The 20343-nt window shown below is 64.1% G+C and overlaps 6 protein-coding genes across 6 annotated transcripts; 1 reads left to right on the top strand and 5 right to left on the bottom strand.

The window, feature by feature from the left end:
* Nucleotides 1–11: 11 nt before the first annotated feature.
* Nucleotides 12–7293, bottom strand: CHLRE_03g152000v5 (uncharacterized protein). Its single transcript, XM_043060527.1, has 10 exons — nt 6728–7293; nt 6356–6485; nt 5184–6133; nt 4444–4954; nt 4053–4168; nt 2849–3789; nt 2253–2605; nt 1781–2101; nt 1239–1511; nt 12–797 (listed from the first exon to the last, which is right to left on the bottom strand). The coding sequence occupies exons 1-10, from the start codon at nt 7117–7119 to the stop codon at nt 441–443; spliced, it is 4344 nt and encodes a 1447-aa protein (XP_042925656.1). The 5' UTR covers nt 7120–7293; the 3' UTR covers nt 12–440.
* A 395-nt stretch (nt 7294–7688) lies between these two features.
* CHLRE_03g151950v5 (uncharacterized protein) lies at nt 7689–8643 on the bottom strand. The gene is made up of 2 exons (XM_001695604.2): nt 8422–8643; nt 7689–8163 (listed from the first exon to the last, which is right to left on the bottom strand). Exons 1-2 carry the CDS (start codon nt 8585–8587, stop codon nt 8069–8071), a joined length of 261 nt encoding a protein of 86 aa, XP_001695656.1. The 5' UTR covers nt 8588–8643; the 3' UTR covers nt 7689–8068.
* A 1115-nt stretch (nt 8644–9758) lies between these two features.
* CHLRE_03g151900v5 (uncharacterized protein) lies at nt 9759–10863 on the bottom strand. The gene is made up of 2 exons (XM_043060526.1): nt 10644–10863; nt 9759–10362 (listed from the first exon to the last, which is right to left on the bottom strand). Exons 1-2 carry the CDS (start codon nt 10813–10815, stop codon nt 10271–10273), a joined length of 264 nt encoding a protein of 87 aa, XP_042925655.1. The 5' UTR covers nt 10816–10863; the 3' UTR covers nt 9759–10270.
* Nucleotides 10864–10911: 48 nt separating this feature from the next.
* On the bottom strand, nt 10912–14213 carry CHLRE_03g151850v5 (uncharacterized protein). Its single transcript, XM_043060525.1, has 7 exons — nt 13772–14213; nt 13341–13418; nt 12966–13013; nt 12564–12668; nt 12100–12225; nt 11674–11778; nt 10912–11391 (listed from the first exon to the last, which is right to left on the bottom strand). Exons 1-7 carry the CDS (start codon nt 14174–14176, stop codon nt 11296–11298), a joined length of 963 nt encoding a protein of 320 aa, XP_042925654.1. The 5' UTR covers nt 14177–14213; the 3' UTR covers nt 10912–11295.
* Nucleotides 14214–14343: 130 nt separating this feature from the next.
* On the top strand, nt 14344–17750 carry CHLRE_03g151800v5 (uncharacterized protein). The gene is made up of 6 exons (XM_043060524.1): nt 14344–15119; nt 15286–15431; nt 15620–15847; nt 16093–16203; nt 16457–16541; nt 16897–17750. The coding sequence occupies exons 1-6, from the start codon at nt 14636–14638 to the stop codon at nt 17217–17219; spliced, it is 1377 nt and encodes a 458-aa protein (XP_042925653.1). The 5' UTR covers nt 14344–14635; the 3' UTR covers nt 17220–17750.
* A 1-nt stretch (nt 17751) lies between these two features.
* On the bottom strand, nt 17752–20323 carry CHLRE_03g151750v5 (uncharacterized protein). The gene is made up of 5 exons (XM_001695607.2): nt 20170–20323; nt 19995–20070; nt 19049–19101; nt 18581–18641; nt 17752–18255 (listed from the first exon to the last, which is right to left on the bottom strand). The coding sequence occupies exons 1-5, from the start codon at nt 20209–20211 to the stop codon at nt 18218–18220; spliced, it is 270 nt and encodes an 89-aa protein (XP_001695659.1). The 5' UTR covers nt 20212–20323; the 3' UTR covers nt 17752–18217.
* Nucleotides 20324–20343: the final 20 nt, after the last annotated feature.

Raw genomic sequence — 20343 nt, 5'->3', positions numbered from 1 at the left:
GGGTTGCCAGTCGGGGATGTGTTGAGAGTGGCACTCTCATGCTTCCAGTTGCAGTGCTGTTAGGCAGGCGCTTACTTCAGCTGGTGATCCATTTACAATAGTACCGGTGACAAACCTTTAGCAGTGATCCCGAGACATAAAGTGCATTCATTTGATTCATTCATGCCGCCGCTCAGTTCGTTTCAAGGCTCATACGCCTGAAGTTCTAATCTTTTAGACGCACTTGCGCACTCCCGGCATCCTGTGCAACCCGACGCAATTATGCGCTGTTATAATGCATGCTGCAGTTCATATGCATCCTCCTGCTTGCCTGCCTGCCAGCTAACATGCCTGCCTGCACCTCCAGCACCTCTGCACCTCCAACGCTTTACATGTCCGGCAGGCGAGCCTCTTCCCAACCTTCCCACCAGCTTTGCACCTGCGCCGCTCCTGCGATTCAATCACGCCCCGGCCACACACGCCTCCACCACATCCCCCACCACCAGCACCGACCCCGCACCAAACCGCCGCCGCAGCCACTCCACAGACCCCACCTCTCCCTCCTGCTCCTGCGCCTGCGCCTTACACATCTGCCCTTCTCCACCCGCAACCGTACTGGCACCGTCCGCCTCCGCCGCCCCACCTGCCTCCGCCGCCCCGTCCATCGCCGCCGCTGGCCCTGCCGGCCCTGCCGGCCCTGCCGCTCCTGCCACCGCCGCCAGCAGCACTCCGAACTGCACCCGGCCGCCGCGCCGCCGGTACTGCGCCAGCGCCACCAGCACCTCGGAGCCGCGCCGCACTCCCGCCCGCGGGTCCACCTGCAGTGTGCATGGTGGAGTGGTGGGATGTGAGCGATGTGGGTCATGCGGGTCATGTGACCCGGGTGGGCCAGTGGGGGAAGCGGCTCTACATGGGGTTGCGGCACACCGTAGCTGCATACCGTAGCTGCATACCTGAAAAGAGTTCTGCAGCATTCCCCAAGCCCTACGCCCCACTGGCCAACCCGGCCCCAAATCGCTTGCCCCTTCTGCCCCTCTTCCTCCCGCTCTCCCTCCTGCCAACCTCTCTCCGCCCCTCCCTCCTCTCCATCTGCTCCTCTACCTGGCCCCCTTCACCTGCCTCCCTCCCCCTCCTCCCTCCTCCCTCCTCCCTCCTCCCTCCTCCCTCCTCCCTCCTCCCTCCTCCCTCCTCCCTCCTCCCTCCTCCCTCCTCCCTCCTCCCTCCTCCCTCCTCCCTCCCCCTCCTCCCTCCATCCTCACCTGCAACAGCTCGCAGCGCGGGCAGCTGCCCAGCACCTCCGCCGCCAGCGGCCCCACCCGCACCCGCGCCCAGTTGTCCTCCGCATAGGCCGCGAACCCACACACGACCAGGTTGGGCCGCAGCCGCCACAGCAGCTCGCCAGGCCCCGAGCCCCCGGCCGGCCGCGCGCCGCCGCCGCCTGTGCCCCCGCCTGCAACTGCACTGGCGCTCGTGGCAGCGTGTGCAGCCGTGGCCCCGGGGGACATGCGCCGCCGCAGGTCGTCCATGCTTGCCTGCGTTGAAGGTTGAGCATGACCGAACAGGAGAATCAGCAGCGGTGTTCAGCGTCACTGCAACAGCCACCGCCGTCGTGACGGTTTGCCTCAGGCAACGCACACGCGTACAGATGCATGGGCGGGCGCGCGTTGTCGTTTCCCTTGTCACACATGCACATGCACACGCAAACACATACACACACACGCGTGCTCTTTAACACACACGCGCGCGTGCGCACACACACATACACACACACACACACACACATACACGCACGCACACGCACCTGGCTGACCAGAAGGTACTGGCCGTCATTGGCAAAGCCCACCAGCGCCTGACCCGATCCCTCGCCGCCGCCGCCACCACCACCACCACCTCCACCGGCACCACCTATGGCTGCAACGTCGCCGGCGCCGCCTCCAGCCTGCTGCTGCTGCTGCTGCTGCTGCTGCTGCGCCAGCGGCTGCTTGGGCTGCTGGCCTGCGGGCCGGCGCACCTTGCGCGCGCCGCTGCGCTGCTGCACAATGCGGCAGGGGGCGCCCAGCACACGCGCGAACCAGGCCCGCACGCGCTCGTCGCCGCCCTCACCGGCACTGCACGTGTCCACCTGTGCCAGGCCGTACACAACAACACTGCGCTCGACCAGCCTGTCCTTCCTGCCATTGCTTCAGCACCTATTGCGATCCGGTTGCATAACACTATAATATTCTGTCATCACCAAGCAGTCATAAAAAGCAAGCAAGCTCATCACCACTCACCAGGTCGGTGCACACGGTGTCGCCGCACACCTGCACCCGCTCCATCACCAGGCCCGCATCCAGCCGCACCACAGCCCCGCCCGGGCCCCCAGCAGTAGCAGCAGCAGCAGCAGCAGCATCGGCTGCAGCAGCATCGGCTGCAGCATCTGCAGCACCGCCCGCCGCCGCGGCTGCGCCGCCTGCTACAGCCTCCCGCAGCGGCGGCGGCGGCGGCTGTAGCTGCGGCACGCGCAGCGTCAGCGGCGGCACGCCGGCGCCGGGCGGCGGCGCGATGCGCAGTGTGGCTGCCGCCAGGTCCACCTCGGGCCGGATGAGCGCCATGCGCGGGCACTGCTTCAGCGTCAGCACCTTGCCTGTGTGTGTTGTGAGGCATGGAGGAGCAGTGTGGAGGCATAGTATGTGGGAGGCGGCGTGTTGGAAACGCGGGGGGGCTTGGTTGGCTGGTAGGGACCTTACGAATGCGACAACGACCTGTGACGTGCATCAATACACCAGACATACACGGAACACATGCGCACACATACGGCAAGGTTTGCGACAAAGGAACACGAGACACCGCACCCCCATGCACCCGCCCCGGCCCCATCACAGCTCACCGCTGTCGTCCACCAGCGCCCACTCGCGGTCCAGCAGCAGCCCCGTGGCCCCCACCGGCCAGGCCGACACCAGCTGCGGCGCACACGACTTGACCGGGTACAGCAGGATGCCCGCCAGCCGCCCGCTACTGCCAGTGCTGCTACTGCCAGTGCTGCTACTGCCAGTCCCGCTACTGCCAGTGCTGCTACTGCCAGTGCTGCTACTGCCAGTCCCGCTACTGCCAGTGCTGCTACTGCCAGTGCTGCTACTGCCAGTCCCGCTACTGCCAGTGCTGCTACTGCCAGTGCTGCTACTGCTGCTGTTGGCGCCGCTGCTACTGCTACTGCTGCTGCCGCAGGAGGACGCAATGGCCTCCAGGGCCTCCAGGGGCAGGGTGTACGGCGGCCGGAGCTGTTGCGTGGGGCCAGCTGTTGCGCAGGCCCTGCCTAGCTCGGTCCCTTGGGGAGGCAGGTGCGGCTGCCGCCCGGCCCCGTCCGCCCTGCTGCTGCCCGCCGCGCACTGCCCGCCTGCTGGCCGCTGCGGCTGCTCCCGCGGGCCGCCGCACGGCTCCTGCACGGGCACGTGCAACGGCATCTGCCGCGCCTCCTGCTCCTCGCCCCCTTGCTGCCGCTCCACCTGCTCCCCCTTCACCTCCCCCACCTGCTCCTCCTGCTGCACCCCCACCTGCTCCTCCTGCTCCTCTTGCTGCGGCTGCTGCTGCTGCTGCTGCTGCTGCTGTACAAAGTACCTCTGCACCAGGCGCAGCACCGCATAGGCCTCAGCGAAGGTGCTCACAGCCCCAAGCGACACGCGCACCGCGCCCGTCGGCACCCGACCAACGACGCCGCCGCCACTGCCGCCGCCACTGCCGCCGCCGCTGCCGCCGCCCTCTCCTGCCGCGGCTGCCTGCCCCACCGCGGGCTCCGCCAGGTCGTGGTCGTCCCAGCACACGTGCCCCGAGCTGCGGCGGTGGGCGAAGGGTGAAACAGTGAGGCAGGGAGGTCTGGCACACGCCCCCTACCGCGCAGCCCCTCCCCGGACCACTATACGAAATTCTGAATGCCCATGCCGCCCGCCACGCTGCTGATGCGCTTCCCCCCGGGTGCCCCGGTGCTCCCAGGCCCACCCGGCACCGGCATCCCTCGCTCTTTTGCATTGAGTTCGGTTTAGTTTGGGCTGGTACCTACAACCCCCCTGCCCTGCCTCCCCTTAATGGCGCCCCACCTGTGGTGTCGGATCATGTCCTCGGCGCTCAGCCTCAGCCAGTGCCCGCACGCGCCCGGATTGCAGAAGCAGCCGGTGCGCAGGTGCAGTCCGTGCATGGCCGCCAGCCGGCCCACCTGCACGTGCGGCAGGCGCGGCAGCATGTGCGCATATTTGTATATGTGCATGTGTGCATGAGCATGTGTGCATGCATCCGCAGTCCAATTAATGCACGCGCACTGGCATAAACTACACAACAGGGCGCCAGACCGTAAACAGGCGCGCGCAGGTTGTCGTGGACGACGCGCATTGTTGATCGCCGGGTCTGCGCTAGTTAACTCGGGCCGCGAACGTTACACGGGATGCAACACAGACCATCATTCCCTCCCTAAAAACACCTGCCACGGCTTACCTCGGCATAGCCAACCCAGCTGCCGTCGGCACGGAGCAGGTTGAACGCCACCGTGGGGCCGTGATCGGCATGCCCTGCAGCGGCAGCCGCCGCCGGCGCCCGCCCCGCCGCCACCGCCGCCGCCAGTTCCGTACACCAGTCTCCGTACAGCCGCACAACCGGCGCACCGTTGGAATGCCGCAGCGCCGCCAGCCGCGCCGCCAGCCACCGCGCCAGCCCTACCGCATGCCCATGAACCGCCGCCAGAGATTCCCGTACACCGTCGTACGGCACAGCTGAATCTGCTCCTGTTGGTGCTACTGCGGCTGCTACTGCCGTTGCTTCTGTCGCGTCTGCTGGTGGCAGGTGGCGGCTGGTGTTGCTACAGCTGGTGGTACCGGCGGCGTGGGAGCTACAGCCGCCGCCGCCGCCGCCAGCCGCCAGTCGGCGCAGGAAGGCAAAGCCGTGTCGGGCGGCGGCGGCGGCAGTAAAGGGCGGTGTGCCGTCCTCCAAACCCGCAGCGCCGCTGCGCCTGCATGCATGTGAGGAAGAGAAAGGGGTGAGTACTAAGCTAAGCCCACGGGATTTGATGACGATGTCTGCAGTGCTGGAGCTCTTGCCTCAAGACCAAACCCAGAGTCAAACCCACCGACCCCAGCCAGCAAAGCGCACGCAGTGACATCCGCACATTTACTTAACCCCACCCCCACACCTCCTTCGCTCGCCTCCCTGCGCCGCCGCCACCGCCGTTCTTGCCCCACCTGACTTGGAAGGGCCTGTCGGCCACCGCCACCTCCACCGTGCCGCCGCCCCAGTACGACTTGCCCCGCCCCAGCAGCGCCAGCGCCTCCCGCCGGACCACCAGCGCACCCAGCCCCGTGGGGTGGCCGAAGATCTTGTAGTACGACAGTACGACAAAGTCGGCTGGTACGGCAGACAGGTCTGGTGGGGCCGTGGCGCAGGCTTTGGCGGCGTCCAGCAGCACCAGCCAGCGCCCGCCGCCGCCGCCGCCGCTGTCGCTGTCGCTGTTGCTGCGGCCGCTGTCGCCGCCGGATTGCTGACTGGGCGCGCCCGAGGGTGACGAGTCCCTACTAGCGGGCATTGGCCCAGCATCGGTGCTGGTGCTGGTGCCGGTGCGGATGCTTGCCGCCGCCGCGAGGTTCAGTGTCTGTGCCGCACACTCAGTCTGGCGGCTGCCGCTGCCACCGCTGCCGCCGCCGCCTACCACCAGTCCCGCAATGCCGTGTCGCCGCACGTGCCTCACCACCTCCCCCAGGGCCGGGTGGCGGTCCCCCGTGAAGTTGCACTCGGCAGGCAGCGCCAACAAGCTGTAGCAGCACGGCGCCTCTGCTGCTACTGCTGCTGCTGCTGCTGCTGCCGCGGTGCTGCCTGCAGCATCCTCCACCACCACTGCCGTTGCGCCCGCCGCTCCTTCCGCTTCCGCCGCCAGCACTCCTCCATGCGCCGCCGCCCCTGCCGCCGCCCCTGCATCCGCCCCTGCGTCCGCCCCTGCGTCCGCCCCTGCGTCCGCCCCTGCCGCCGCCGCGGCCTCCCGGCCCGCCCGGCCCCCCACACGCTGCTGTGTGTCCACCAGCTGCACTCGGGCGCCCGCCGCCGCCGCCGGCCCCCGCACGCCCAGCACGCTGTTGTGTACGGCGTGCGGGTGCGCAAACACACTCGCCCCGGGCGTCCAGGGGAACGCCTCCGCCACCTGTACGGCATGGCACGTACCACAGGTTGAGGCGCACTGACACGCCTCGCCTTGGGGGCCCTCTCGGTAAGCCGTCCCGGTCGGTCACACCTCCCGACACCAGCCTAGCACTTATCATCATATTCCCCCGCTTTGTAGCCCATTTCCGCCTCACACGCCAAGTCCCCCCCACCCCCAGAACACGCACACAAACCACGCAAACGCCCACGCCCCCACACGCACCAGCCGCAGTGCTGCCGTGGCCCCCGCCGTGATCACCACCTCGTAGTGCCGCCCGTCCGCCCGCAGCAGCGCCAGCGTGTCGCGCCGCAGAGCCGCCAGGGCCTCGGAGGCGGGCGAGGAGGACGAGGAGCTGCGGCGCGAGGGGGGGGGCAGCGGAAACAGGAGGCGGCCGTAAGCATGGGTAAGAGAGGAGAGGAGGGGAGCAGCAGGCGGCATGCTATTTGATGATTGGTGGGCATGACGTGCTGATTGTGGGTGTGGCGGACGAATGCTGTGAGGGCAAATCCGATGCACTGTGTATCGCCGCAGACACACGCATGCACACGCGCGTACCACCCCGCACTTCCACACCGACGTGTCAGGCGCCCCCACCTGTGCGGATTGCACAGCAGCTGCGCCTTCAGGTCATCTGCGCACGCCTGGATCTGAGCCTCGGAGTACAGTGCCGCTCCCGCATAGTCCAGGTATGCATGGTTAGTCAACCGGCTGAATTCCCGTGCCCGGATGTCCTCCAGCGCGCCACCATAGCTGTATGATCCGGCTCCCGCGCTGTTACGAAATTCCTGCAGCTCCACAGAGTATTCGTGCGGGCTGTCGAGCAGGCCCTGCAGGTCGTCCTGAGGTCGCGAGTGCTGAACTTTCGTCGAGCAGCTCACCGACTCGCTAGCAGATTGAATTCTGTGCCTAGTTGTGTGCGCCTGATTGCCGGTGTGCATCTGGGTGCGCTCTTGCTCGCGATTCTCGCACGAAGTTTTGGACCCCATGCTCCCAGGCTGGTCCTGGTCGCTACATACTCCGCCATCGATTAATTTAGCGGTGCTGCCCCGGAAGAGAAGGGCCTGAAAAGCGCCAAGCATTCTGCGAGAGAGCGCTTTGGCAGCACGTGGCCGACTGGCCGTTGGCGCTTGAGTGCTAGTTGAGCCTTCGCTTCGTCTATGTCATTGATGCAAGGAACTTGTGCTAGTGGGTGCAAGGGCGTGTAGGGCCATACACTAACCAGGCCGCTTTGAAGGGTGGGTACGGGTGGGTCATGCTGCCGTGGTCCAATGCGCGTGTTGGCGCGGGTTTGGCGCGACGCCAACCAGAGCCGACCGTGGAGCCGACTACCAGACACGGACACCCCAACCCATGATGCCATGAAGCGGCCACTGAAGGGAGCCAATACTTGTTTCGTATGCGTACTCCTGCGTACTGCGCAAGACAGCGCAATGGGACTGAACGTGTCCACCCGTTTCGTGTGTTCCGTGTCCCGGCTGTGCAAACTGATATGTGCCCTAGTTTCCCCCGCTGCCGAACCCCCCCCCTGCCCGCCGGATTCCTTTGACCGTTCCATGTGTTTTGATAATTACAGAGCGGCATGAGCTCATACGAATGTTCGTGTCCAGCATGCAATCTGCCCCAACTAGTTATTCTGCGCACATGCCTCCCGCCATTCTCCAGGTAACTCCAACTCCGAGTTGTAAGAGCGCGGACATATCAGCTCGCGCATGTGCCAATATATACAACAGCTAGCAAACATTAATCACATATTGCTCTATACATCGTTACTAACGCGCGCAACTGCTGCCTGCTGCTGCAGCCGATCCTGCTGCAGCCATGACCTAACATATTGTCACAACCTGACGGAGGCTAAGATGCACCAATGAAGCATGATTGTGAAAAACTCAACTGTACACGCTGCCCAAGCGCGATAGTCCGCCCTAAAGGAGCGGGCTAAGGGATGGGCGACAGACCGGCCGCCACGCACGCTGCCATGCACGTGCCCAAGCCTGCATTGCAGGCCAGGACGGTTGCAGGGATGGCTGCGCCTGCATGCAATATTGGGGGGAGGCGGGGGATGGTTAGTCAAGTTGTAGCCCAAAACAACTGAGACCCCGCCCGCAAAAACCTGCGCAAAGACCGCGAGAGAGGGGCGACAGAGCCGCGCCCAGCCATCAAAGCAAACGCTAGCTGTAGTAGTTCTTGCACTGTTTACCCTGGCTTTTCCCCTCATATGGAAGGTCGCCTCAACGCTATCCCAGACATCGCTCGACGACCCCAGCGACATGCCAAGCATGCAGACTCACCCCAAGACGGAACGCCGAACGTGAAGCCAGCAGCCGCGTAGCAGGCCACAGCAAGTGCGTTGCAGCCCGTCTGGCAGATGCCGTAGGCGATCGGTCCAGCGTGCGTCGCCGAGAAGGCGGTCGCCAGGATGGCCAGCGCGAGCAGGCTCTTGGCGAATCCCTTCATTGTTATTGCAGGTTGCTTTTGTAAAAGCGCTGTATAGAGGTTGACTCTACAGATTTTATGGTACAGATTGACCGCTCTCGCTTAAATACCCAAACCAGGCCCAACCGCCCGTACGGCCGATTCACAAGTCGTCACGGGCCCTTCACGGGTCTTCAGTTTTCACGAGTTCCCATCTTCCTCTGCAGGCCCAGGCCCAGGCGGCACCCGCACTCGCGGCCCGCCCTGCACACCTGCCATTGCCGGACCACGACCACCTCATAAGTAAACCGCTGCTGCTCCCTCTAACCCAAGCTCTAACTACCGGTGACCGTGCTTCTGGTCATGCCCGCCGGCTGGGGTGTCTTGATGTGACGTTGACATGCGAGCTCGGAAACATGCGTGGCTTCCTCGACCCCTCCCGCACCCATTTCCCTCCCCCCACACACACACCTGAGACTGCCCACACTGCTGCCATGCCAACACCAAACTGCTGGTGCAAGCAGGATTCGGTTAGCACAAACAGGCACGACCGCATCAGCCAGTCGTTCGTGTGCGTGGTTGCAGAAGGGAGTTTCCGCTTTGCCCTCTCGTAGAACCCTGCACTCGCACCTAACCCGCACCTGGGCAACCCGGCACCCACGCACCTGTAATCCTCACCGCCGTTTCATGCAGTTTGCTGGGCCTGAGCCCTGAGGCCCGTTAGGTTCGCTAGCTCCGGCTTGGCCAGCGATTGCTGTTGCTCGAGTGGGTCCGTGCATGGGAGCACCGCAAGGGAGGGGCAGTGGCAGCGGGCCAGTATGGCGTGCGTGACTTTCTCTACAGTCTTCTCTCATGCGCAGTCCTGGCCGCGTGCCACGACACTGCTGGGAGTGCAGCTGGCTGCCCTTGGAAGCCGCCCGCGCACCCTAGCTAGCCCGGAAGGAAGGAATGAAGGCTGCCATCCATCAGGGTCCTGGTGCTGGCCCGCCAAGCCCTCCTACTGCCCAGACCTGCCGCCCAGCAGGGAAAGCCCTGATGCCACCGCTACGGCATGAGCTGCTCTTCCAAGCCAGCCTGTCCCATTACCATGAGCTGTCTGCCCGGCTACTGCTTGACTGCCTTGCAACCCCAAACCCCGACCCGGCCAGGCCAGCGGACCCCCGTGCCTCCCCTCCCGCTCCCTGACGAGGACAACACAGGCGGCGGGACAACACCTGCTGTGTTTTTACATCAACAAATGGAGACGGCGTAAGTGCATGCCTGCAACAACCTTGCTCCGCGCCGCATCTACGCATGCGGGTCGGGTACAGTGCACCCCAACTAACACCCAACTGACGCCCTAGTGTGGTACATCAAACATGGGTGTGCTGTGTGCACGTGCACCCCTGACATCAACTGCCGTGACGTGCACATAAGTGATGCAACCTACAGTCCTACACACTACCCGCTTCGTCCAGGAGTCCAGGCTCAGATGCGCATATGCGGGCAAATAGATCCAACAATTCAAGTAAGCTGACAATAATGCTGTGACTAGCGGTTTAAACCTGCCGCCCCTGCTGGTTGCAAACCTGCCCTGTCCATTGCCAGCGTGCTCCTAACCAACTGCATACGTCACTCGTTCAAACTGCCCAAGCTGCGGTAGTGCCCTGCCGCACTGGCCGCCGCGCCCTGTAGCAGTAAGCAAGCAGCTCTTTGCCAGCTGCCCGCCTTACATGAGCTAGCGGTTTAGATGGGCCACAGGCCAGCCGCCACGCACGATGACATGCACTTGCCCAGGGCTACGTTGCAGGCCGCGATGCTGGAGGGGGCAGCGGCGCCTGTACACACACAAACGCGCACACACGCACACACACAGGGGGTGAGAGGATGGACAAGGGCTCAGGCGAGGTTAGCGGACATGGGGAAGGAGGGTATGGCCGGCGGGACTGAAGCCGCCAGGGAAGAACACTTGTGCCCCGCACGTGCTGACTGCTGGCTCTTATAGGTGATTGTCTGCTGGGTCCCACGTCAACCAGCAGCCAGCTCGGCAGCCATTCAAAACAGTCCCAAACATGTCAACGCCATGGCAATGCAAAGCAGCATGTATACGGAGACTCACCCCACGACGGAACGCCGAACGTGAAGCCCGCAGCCGAGTAGCAGGCCACAGCGACGGAGTTGCAGCCCGTCTGGCAGATGCCGTAAGCAACCGGTCCGGCGTGGGTTGCCGAGAAGGCGGTCGCCAGCAGGATGGCCAGCGCCAGCAGCAGACTCTTGGCGAATCCCTTCATTGTTGCAGTTTACTGTTGTAAAAGCGCTCCGCAGGGCGACAACGTTACAGATCCCGCAGCGCTATGCGTGCTAAGAGGCCCCAACTGCCCCGCACGGCCGAATCGGCTCTTCACGGGTCCTTCACGGGTCCTTCACTGGTGGACCTCGTACCCCCGAGGCCTATATATCCTCAACCGCCGTTCGACGCCCATCCCTCTCCCTGCAGCCCCAGCCCAGCGTGAACTAAAGGTGGTGCTCCCCCCATGATGCCGGTCCAGGTTCGCACTCGAGCTTCACCCCACACCCCGCCTAGGGTGCCTCCCCCGTGTGCCCTACACCCCGCCCTGTCTTTCCCTGTAGGCTGACGTAGGCCGAGGCCGTACACGATCGATTCCGCATCAACGACACCTACCCAGGTATGCCGCCCGCCCCCAGCCCCCAGTCCCGCCCCATGCCTCCGCCGCCGCCCCCGACCGCTACATACAGACAGCGGCTGCGCGCTACTGCTTCTGCTCCTGCTGCCCAGAAGGCTCCTGCTCCTTCTGCAGCTGCAGCGCCTGCTGCTGGGGCCCCACTACTGGCGCCTTGAAGTCCACCTGCAACGCAATCAAGCAAGGTGTGTGCAAGAGATGCTCACGCGGCATACTCGCCTGCAAACGCGGCTTACTCGGCGGGCCATTCCCACAACCTCTCAATCCCCGTCGTACCTATGCACCCATCCAACCATCCTCTCAAGCCTTTTACGGCTTTAGCGTACGGTACTCGGTCTGTGCTGGCGCTCCCTGTTCTCCAGCTCCCACCCCCGCACACCTGCATTCGCATACACAGTGTTGACCCCTTCCTGATAAACCTTCCTTCACAAGCACTCACTCACTCACCTGCTCCATGACGCACTGCCAGGCGCGGCCGGTGCGCCAGGGGTGGTCGGCGTCCGGGTGCGGCTGCGGCGGGTTGGGCGCCAGGTGCGCCCGGCGGCGCCGCACCTGCGGCAGCAGTAGGAGCGCGCGTGTCACGTGTACGAACTAACAATGTTTGCGTCAGGCACCATGCCGCCGGGACCTCTTTCGCGTGCCCGCCAACTAACGCACATGGGACTGCCAGTGCCGCCACTGACACGTCAAGACATTCGTCCTCCATCAGGCAGATTCACGGTCATGTTGGAATTACGTTTGGCCCGCTGAGACAGCCCTATTTCCCTTTTACACACCCGCCGCCCCATCCCCTCACAACCACGCACCACGGCGACCGCGACCACCACCAGCCCACCACCACCACCACTACCACGTCCACCGCCCCAATCCTACGTGCGCGCTGTCGCAGCCGACCTCCTGGTCCCGCGCCGCCAGTGCCGCGGGCGGCACCTGGCCGTCGGCCGTGTAGGCCATCATGAGCTGTGGGGGGCCCAGCGGCAGTGGGTCGCCGCGGTCCACCTGGGGGGGGGAGGGAAAGGCGGGCGGAGGAGGAGGCGGAGGGGGGTGGAGGGAGGCGTGGGGGGCGGAGGGGAGTGCGGACCGGTTCCCACGCTAGCTAAGTACGAATGAGTTGCAAACCAGGAGATGCAATTACCGTATTCCGGGGGACAGGGGGCAGGTAGGGGGACATGGCATGTGCCACGCTTATCACACATACAGCAGGCCTCTGGTGGCCGCCTCCATGGGCCTATCTGATATGCTGCCGGCACGGCACTGCACTACTGCTACCACTACACACGCACGTCCGTCCGTACGTATTTCTCCCCCACACGGCCCCGCCCCTCCCCCACCCCCACCTGCCACGTGTGCCACGTCTTGCCGTACGTGTTGATGACCTTGGCCATGTCCGCATCCTCGGCCGGGCCCGGCACGCCCGGGGCAATCAGCATGCCCGACTTGACCTGGCGGTGGGAGTGTGGCGGCCGTGGCGGCCGTGGTGGTGTGCAGGGTGTGCGTGTGGTGGTGAAGTGTGTGCAAGGTGTGTGGCGGTGTGCGTGTGTTGGAGTGTGCGTGTGATGGAGTGTGTGCAAGATGATGGCGTCTGCACGCAGGTCTCCAGGGTGCATGCCCAAACACTGTCTGTGCTCTGCGTGGTTACTTCCCCCGTGCGCGCTATGATATGTATGATGCACACGCACAAACCCGCACACGGACCCCCATGCACCCGCCTAACCCGCACCCCCCACGCACCCACCCACCTCGTACACGTGGCTGTGCCAGAACTTGCGCTCCTCCAGCGGCAGTGACTGCGCCAGTGTCATGAAAACCAAGGGCGGATGCGCTGGCATGTGTGTGTGTGTGTCTATGTGTGCGTGTGTGTGTGTGTCTATGTGTGTGTGTATGTGCGCGCGCGCGCACAGAGCGAGGGCTTCAGGTGGGCCGGCAGACATAATATAAGCACGTCGTGCGTGACGACACCGGTGGCACCACAGATAAGAAACAGCACATGAGAGGGAGCGCCACCTTTTCTTGTCCCGCACTTCAGGCTATTGGAGGACAGCCGCGTCATCCCTCGCCCTCTGCCTCGAACGGATCAATGGTATTTGTATGATGGTGTCACCCACCCCACCCACCTCAAACAGGCGGCGGGAGATGATGTACTCGATGCCGATCAGCCGCGCCCCCGGATCCGCGCTGTCGTACAGGATACACTGCAGGTGACACAGGATGTGTGTGTGCATTGTCTGTGTGTGTATGTGTGTGATGTATTGTGTGTGTGTTTGAAAGAAGGAGCGTACGGCCCAGGGGTACTCGCTCGTGATGTGCGAGGGCGGGCGCGCCGCCCCCGCTATGACGCCATGCAACGCCACGCCGCCGCGCCCCCGGTACCCACCTGCCTCATCTCGTCACTGCGGTGCGCGCAGTAGTGGTGGGCGCGCACCGGGCGTGTGGCGTCGTGCGAGTACCTGAACGTACGTACGGAGCGGTGAGAACCCTGTTACTCGTTTGGCGCGGGCACACACACACACACCCGCCTCCCAACCCAACCCCAACACACACGCACTTGCGCACGCACGCACATATGGAAGGCGTCCACGTGCTGGTGGATCTTGTTCACGGGCCCCCGGCCCTGCAGCAGGCTGCACCCCGCGTCCAGCGCCCGGCTCAGCAGCCGCATCTCCTCCTGCTCGGCCTCGGGCAGGGCAGGGTGCGGCACGCTGGGCGGCGGGGGGTGGGCGGGGTGGCGCGCGGCGGGCGTTGGGCCCGTGGTGGTGGCGGTGCTTGTGCTGTTGGTGTTGGGCGTGGGCGTTGTGGACTGTGCTGCGGGGTCCGCTGGCGAGGTGGCGCGCGGCGCGGCCGCTTGTGGCACATTGACTAGCGGCTGCGGCACATCGGGCTTCGCGGTGCCGCTGCCATCGGTGGCATTGCTGCCAGTGCCCTTCGGCGGTTGCTCTTGTGTATGCTCCATGGCTACACTTTCAGCCCCAACGGATGATAAGCTTTTTGGCTGAGCGTTAGCGCCAAAGTTATTATCATATTGCGCCATGGGACCCATGGGCCCGGCGCGATGGTTCTGATCGGCAGGGCGTCCACAGTTCAGCCGTAAGTGAAGTGCGTTGCAAATTGATGGTGGTTTACCTTTCGCTGTTGCTCCCTAGCACAAGCAGTAATAGTTGCAGCCGAGCTCGAGCTGGACAGTTGAGGAATAGTCTCACCAGTCAGCGCAATTAACATCTGTCAACTTAAATGATTGTATAAATATCACATAGAGGCAAACAAACGAGTTGGCCCAACAAGCGACAGACCCAGTTGCCGGTACCAAGCATAGTTGTCCAGACCTGTGAATTATTAACTTCACTGATACCTGATACAATGAAAAGCTGAAACCCGCGCTGGTCGGTGACGAACAGCCTGTTGCGCCACGGCGATGGAGCTCCACGTTCGCTGCTCTCGTGCACGCGCGCTCTGGCGCTTGTCGATTGCTCTGTTAGCAGCTTCTTTGTATGGCGCGGCGGGAGCTCACGCGGCAACGTCGCGCGCGTCCAACAGCCGCTCCAGCGTGTCGAACCCGCAGCCCAAGCTGACCGACGATGACTTCGTCGTCGCCATCTCCACCGCCTCCAGCCGGCTGGTGCTCGCGCAAGGCACCCGCGCCTGGCGTGAGGGAATGCGAACACTTATCATGACTAGCAACGAGACAGAGGTGCCGCACCTGAACAAGGTGTATGCCAAGTACCAGGAGCGCTATGAGTACTTTCCGGATGAGAATGAACCCGACCCAAAGAAGTGGCACGCCAAGTTTCCCGGCGACTTCAGAGCTGCGGTAGCACCCTTCGCAGCTCATCGCCACTATGGTGATGGCTACAAATGGATGCTGTACGGCGACGATGACACCGTATTCTTCTTGCCCGGTGCGTGTGATGTGGCGGAGGGAGGGCTGAAGGGTAGCGCACTGGGCGGCTCTTGCGCTTCCGCCACACACTGCAGGGCATCAGGCAGCGAGGTAGCATTGTATGCATTGAAATAATTGACTGCTTCAATCACCGAACTGATGTTAATGCCGCGGTCTTATTGCAGGCGTGCGCAGGATGTTGGCCCAGTTTGACCCGGAGCTGCCTCTGGCGCTGTCCGACAACCTGTGGCACGACTCGCGCCACCCGCGCCTGGAGGCCTTCAGGTGCCTGCCATGCGGCTTCGACACCAGCAAGCTACCGGCGGCGCAGGTGGGCGCGCGGCATGGGAGGAGGGGTGCACACACATAACGTCTCGTCAGTCTCCCTCTGTCCGGGCCCAGGCGCCACCCAGTGCGCGGCGCCCCGCACCTACTCAACCCAACCCACCCAACCCAACCCGCCCAACCCGCCCCCTGCCGCCTCCCCCTTGCCACTATCTCCCCCCCACACACACACAGCTGCGCACCAACAACAGCTATGTGCCGCGGGCCGCCTGCCCGCACTGCACGCGCGAGCAGGCCTGCCCGCCCGGCCGGCCCGACTGCGCCATCACCGGCGCACACGGCGGCGCCGGCATGATCTTCAGCGTGGGGCTGTTGCGGCAGGCGGCGCTGTCGTACGACAATGCTCTGGCCTGCATGCGCAGTATATTCGGCTGCAGCGGCGGCGACGGGCTGGTGTCGCAGGTGGGCGGGTTGGGTGGGTGAGCTGGCGGGTTGGCGGGTTGGGGGGTTGGGCGGGCGGGTTTGGTGGCGGGAGGCAGGGTGGGAGGGGGTGCGGCCGTGGGGCGACCTAGGTGGCGGCGGCTGGTGGACGCTGGCATGGTGTTGGCGTTATAGCTGTTTACCTGCCGTACTGCAGGTTTGTGTGGGAACACATTGGTCGTAGTCATCCCCGTCCCCATCCCGCCCCGCCCTGTCCTGTACCGCAGTGCCTGTGGCGCGCCGGCTACGGCTTCACCGACCCGGGCCACTCGCTGCTGCACGAGGAGCCGTACAGGCACGTGCTGTTCGACAACATGGACGGCCGCTGGTTCCTCAAGGTGGGCGGGGTGGGGTTGGGGTGGGAATGGGTGTGGATTCTTGGGAAGTGGGTGGAGAAATGGATGGGGGAACGGGCCAGGAATTGGGAAGGGTTGGTGCGAGCCCGTGGAGACTGCTGCGTGAGAGCGGCTGCTTGATGTCAGCGGTGTGCGTGCGTGTGTCGTATTGACCGCATGTGTGTGTGTGTGCCACGTGTGCCACGTGTGCCACGGTGCACCCGCCCCAATGACCCCGCCATCGCACCCCCTGCAGGACCCCATCGGCCAACTGGTGGTGGGCAACTGCGACGAGCAGTGCCAGAAGGGGCTGAAGCACGCGGTCAGCTACCACGTGCGGGGTGAGAGAGCGCCGGGTCGGGGCTGGGGCTAGAGAGGGGGGCGGGGAAAGAAGGTTAGCGTCATGTTGGCGTCCTTGCTTCGGGTATATGTCCGTTTCCCAGGAAACAGCACCATACACGATTCCGCATGGCGGAGCGCATCTTCCATTTCCAGGACGTGTGGCTGCGGCTGCAATTGTGAGTGCACTTGTGCGAGTGGCACTTACTAGAAGCCCCGGGAGCGGTTGGGAGTGAGGCTGGGCCATGCCCGCATGCGTGGGCGGCACTTTCCACCCCATCCTGAGCAGCCTGTCCACCCCACCCTCCTGGAACCCCTCCCCCTCGCCCTCCTCGGTGCAACCCTAAAACCACACAGGCAAGTCCTACCCGTCCTTCCCCAAGGCCGCCGCCTTCATGTACGGCGTCGTGGAGGCCCACGGGGCGGCCCTGGACTTCATTGACCTGTCGGCCGACACGGCGGGGCGGGCGGGGCGGCACGTGGGGCACCGCGTGCTGCCGGCCCGGCACGCCGCCGACCCGCACACGCAGCAGATACAGGCGGAGCTGGCGGGCGCGGGCGTGAGCGGGCCAGCAGCACGCAAGGTGGAGGATGCAGGGGAGGACAAGGGGGCGGAGAAGAAGGGCAAGGCGGGAGAGGAGGAGAAGCGGCTGCGGAAGAAGCAACAGCGCCATCACTAGACACTAGCTCCTTCGCGTCTGATGTGGTTAGGGTTGGACGCTGTGCGGCTGCTTGCTTGGAGCGTGCAGATGTGTGGGGCCTTGTGACAATGTGGCCCATCCAGGGGAGGCCCTGGTGTCCCCTGGTGTGGCCACGGGCCCTATGTTAGTGTACCAGAGTAGAACTCGTGCATGCGCTTAGTTCTGCTCATTGATAGAGCCTGCAGTGACCGTTCAGGGCAACCAGCTTAGGCACATAGCATTGACCATGTGCTTAAGTGAGGTTGTTTGGGATGCATTTACTCCTATGGGCGCATGCAGTGTCCCTCCGCCGAGCACGTTGTGATCAGCGGGCATGAAACGGCTCTGGCTGTGGCCCTGTTGGCCAAGGTCTGTTGATAGGGCACGGGCGTTTGTTGCGCGCCCATGCCCTGTGCTGCGAGCCTGCGATGCAAACTCCCGCACGCACCGTGAAAGAGCACTCCGGAGTCCGGACATTATGACTGATAACTGATTACATGATTCACGGTTGACCTGTAATCCGTATGAAAACCTGTCCAACCATATGCACCACCAGTGCAGTCAAGTAGCACCCGCGTGCGCGGCACGCAACTGTGGTCCGCCTCTCCTCCTGTGCACAATATCCCACAAACGCCTCCCGCACACACCCCAGCACCGACCCTCCACCTTCACGCATACGCCAAGGCGTACGCGCTCCTTTCCCTCCAATACACCTGAGCTGGCAGCGACGACGTCGCCATGACTCGTGACCGCGGCCTCACCGGACCGTGCGCACACCCTGTGCTGCCACAGGCCTGTACACCATTGTTGTACACCGTCACTACCACCATCGCCGTCACTACCACCATCCTCGCTGACAGCGCCACGTTTCACGGCCTGTGAAAGCATGCACAGTCCTTGCCTTGACACATGGCCCTTAGGCGCCCGGGCCCGCTGCCACTGCCGCTGCCTCCACCCTTCCTGCCTCCACTGTTCCTGCTTCCGCCCCCACCGCACCGCTATGACGCCGACTTGTTGATTGCGCTGATGTACAGCACTGCAGTGGGCGGCGCCAGGGAGCGGAGGGGGGAGCCGTGAGCCGTGAGCCGTGACGTGCGAAGGGGCAGGCAGGTACAGCGAGTCAGCAAGTCCAACTGTTTGCTGGTGCGTGAGGGTTACGCAGGCAGGCGGTGTGGCCCTGCAGCTCCGACTGATGGTAGGAGGCTACCATCAGTCGGGCCCACCCAACACGTCGAGCGGGTGCCAGCTGTGGGCACCCATGCCGCGAAGGTACCGACCTTGCCTCTTCCTGCCTGTCTGGCACAAGCCCCGACCCTAGGCCATGGCAAGAACCGTGGAGCCCGTGCCACCCGTCGCCTCACCGTTATTCCCGCGAATGAAAGCATCTCCGTACTTGTTCTTCAGTTGCCCGTTGACGTACTCCTGCACACACATCCACAGCCCAGGTCCACCAGCAAATCCAAATGAAACAAGCAGGATCTCCATCGTCCCAAAGTAGTCGTCCGACAGAGCACAGCAACATGCTGCGACGTGCTGCAACCTGCGCCTCTACGGCTCCGTGCTCGTCGCCCCAGCATTCTCGCTTCCATGTCCCATCGCCGTGCCCGCTCCCCTGCTCCCGCTGTGCGGCCCGCACCCCCTGCACCCTATGTGACCCTCCCACTGGGCTCTGGCTCCTTAGCCGCCCCTTCCTCCAGCCTCACCAACCGCCGCCCCCACATTCCTCCGCCCCTGGCTCCCCTGTCCCCCACATGCCTCCGCCCCCGCCTCCTCCAAACCCCCTCCCCTCTCCTCCTCCCCTCCCCCCTTCTACACACACGCGCCCGCACCTCGGTCTGCTCCATGGCGATGTTCATGTAGCCGTCCAGGCAGGCCAGGATGCCTGGGGGTGGAAACAGGATGGGGGGTGCGTAGGGTACGGTTGCGGGGTGGGGTTGCGGGGTCGGGTTGCAGGGTCGGGTTGCGGGGTCGGGTTGTGGGGTCGGATTGCGGGGTGGCTCAAGACAAGGCGCGCGCCGGTGCAGAGCCCTGTTAGCTTCCAAGGAGTTCGCACGGAGCGCGCTCGGGGACCGGTGCTGCATTGACCCACAGCATGGCGTCCTGACGACTCAGCAAATGCGCATGCTCTTACGCAGCACATACACTGGCTGGTCACACGTTTAGGGTCTGCGAAGGCGCGCTGGAATGGACCCGGTGGGTGGACCCGCCACCTGAGTAGGAGGCCACCCAACTGAACACCCCGTCCCCTGCTGCCCGAGTGGACCACCCACATATCCCAGGGCGCTGGCTGCTGGAAGCGCGCGTTAAGAACCGTCGGGGTGCACCCAACTCGTGGGGACCCCCTCGACCGGCACCACGCGTGTGACGCGACACGGGGTAGATTTGCTGTCGAGCGGGGCGCATGACACGGGGCGCCAGGCCCCCGGCAAACGACTTGGTCACTGCCCCTCCCCGCTGATGGAGAGGTGCGACGTCATGCTACCTCGGCAGGGACGCGTGCACCCACGTAGCGCAGACACTGCCCGTTCGTGCGCTTTGGGGTGTGCGGGCGTGGAATGGCTGCCTAGCTGGGCGCGTAGCTACCCCGCTGCAAGCCCCGCCCCATGCTTCAGCACCCAGCGAGATAGGTTCGCTGCAGCACATGAGTAATCACAGATCCCAAGGCACTGGCTACAGCTGTCGACATGCGCGGGCTGAGAGTGGGAGGGGCCCCCCGACCCTGCACCACTCGACGAGCCCGAGCGCCACGCTTATGATGCCCTCTCCCCTGCGCACCTCGGTAGTCCACCCCAGAGTTCAGCTTAACTAGCACAGCCTTGCCCTTAATGGCCTTCAGGAACTCCGCTGGCGTCTGCGGCATTCAGGCATGGCGCCAAAAGGCATGGTTCAGTCCAGCCGATCCCAGGAAGTATGTTCATTGTTATTAATGGAGCTGCGGCATGCGCCAGACCTTGGAAACGCCAGTGGTCATGGGCGTGCCAGCATCCGCCATTTTTCGGCTAAACGCTTGCCGTCTGAATACTAGGGTAAGATACCGATGCAAATGTAATTTAGCTTGGTATGCGCAATTCACAGCTGTGTCGCTTGGACGAAAGTTTATGAGAGATCGTGGCAGCAAGTCTTC

The sequence above is a fragment of the Chlamydomonas reinhardtii genome, chromosome 3, assembly GCF_000002595.2.
Source record: "Chlamydomonas reinhardtii strain CC-503 cw92 mt+ chromosome 3, whole genome shotgun sequence".
Lineage (NCBI taxonomy): Eukaryota > Viridiplantae > Chlorophyta > Chlorophyceae > Chlamydomonadales > Chlamydomonadaceae > Chlamydomonas > Chlamydomonas reinhardtii.
The sequence above is the reverse complement of the archived record's forward strand: the minus strand, read 5'-3'. Positions and strand labels throughout refer to the sequence as shown.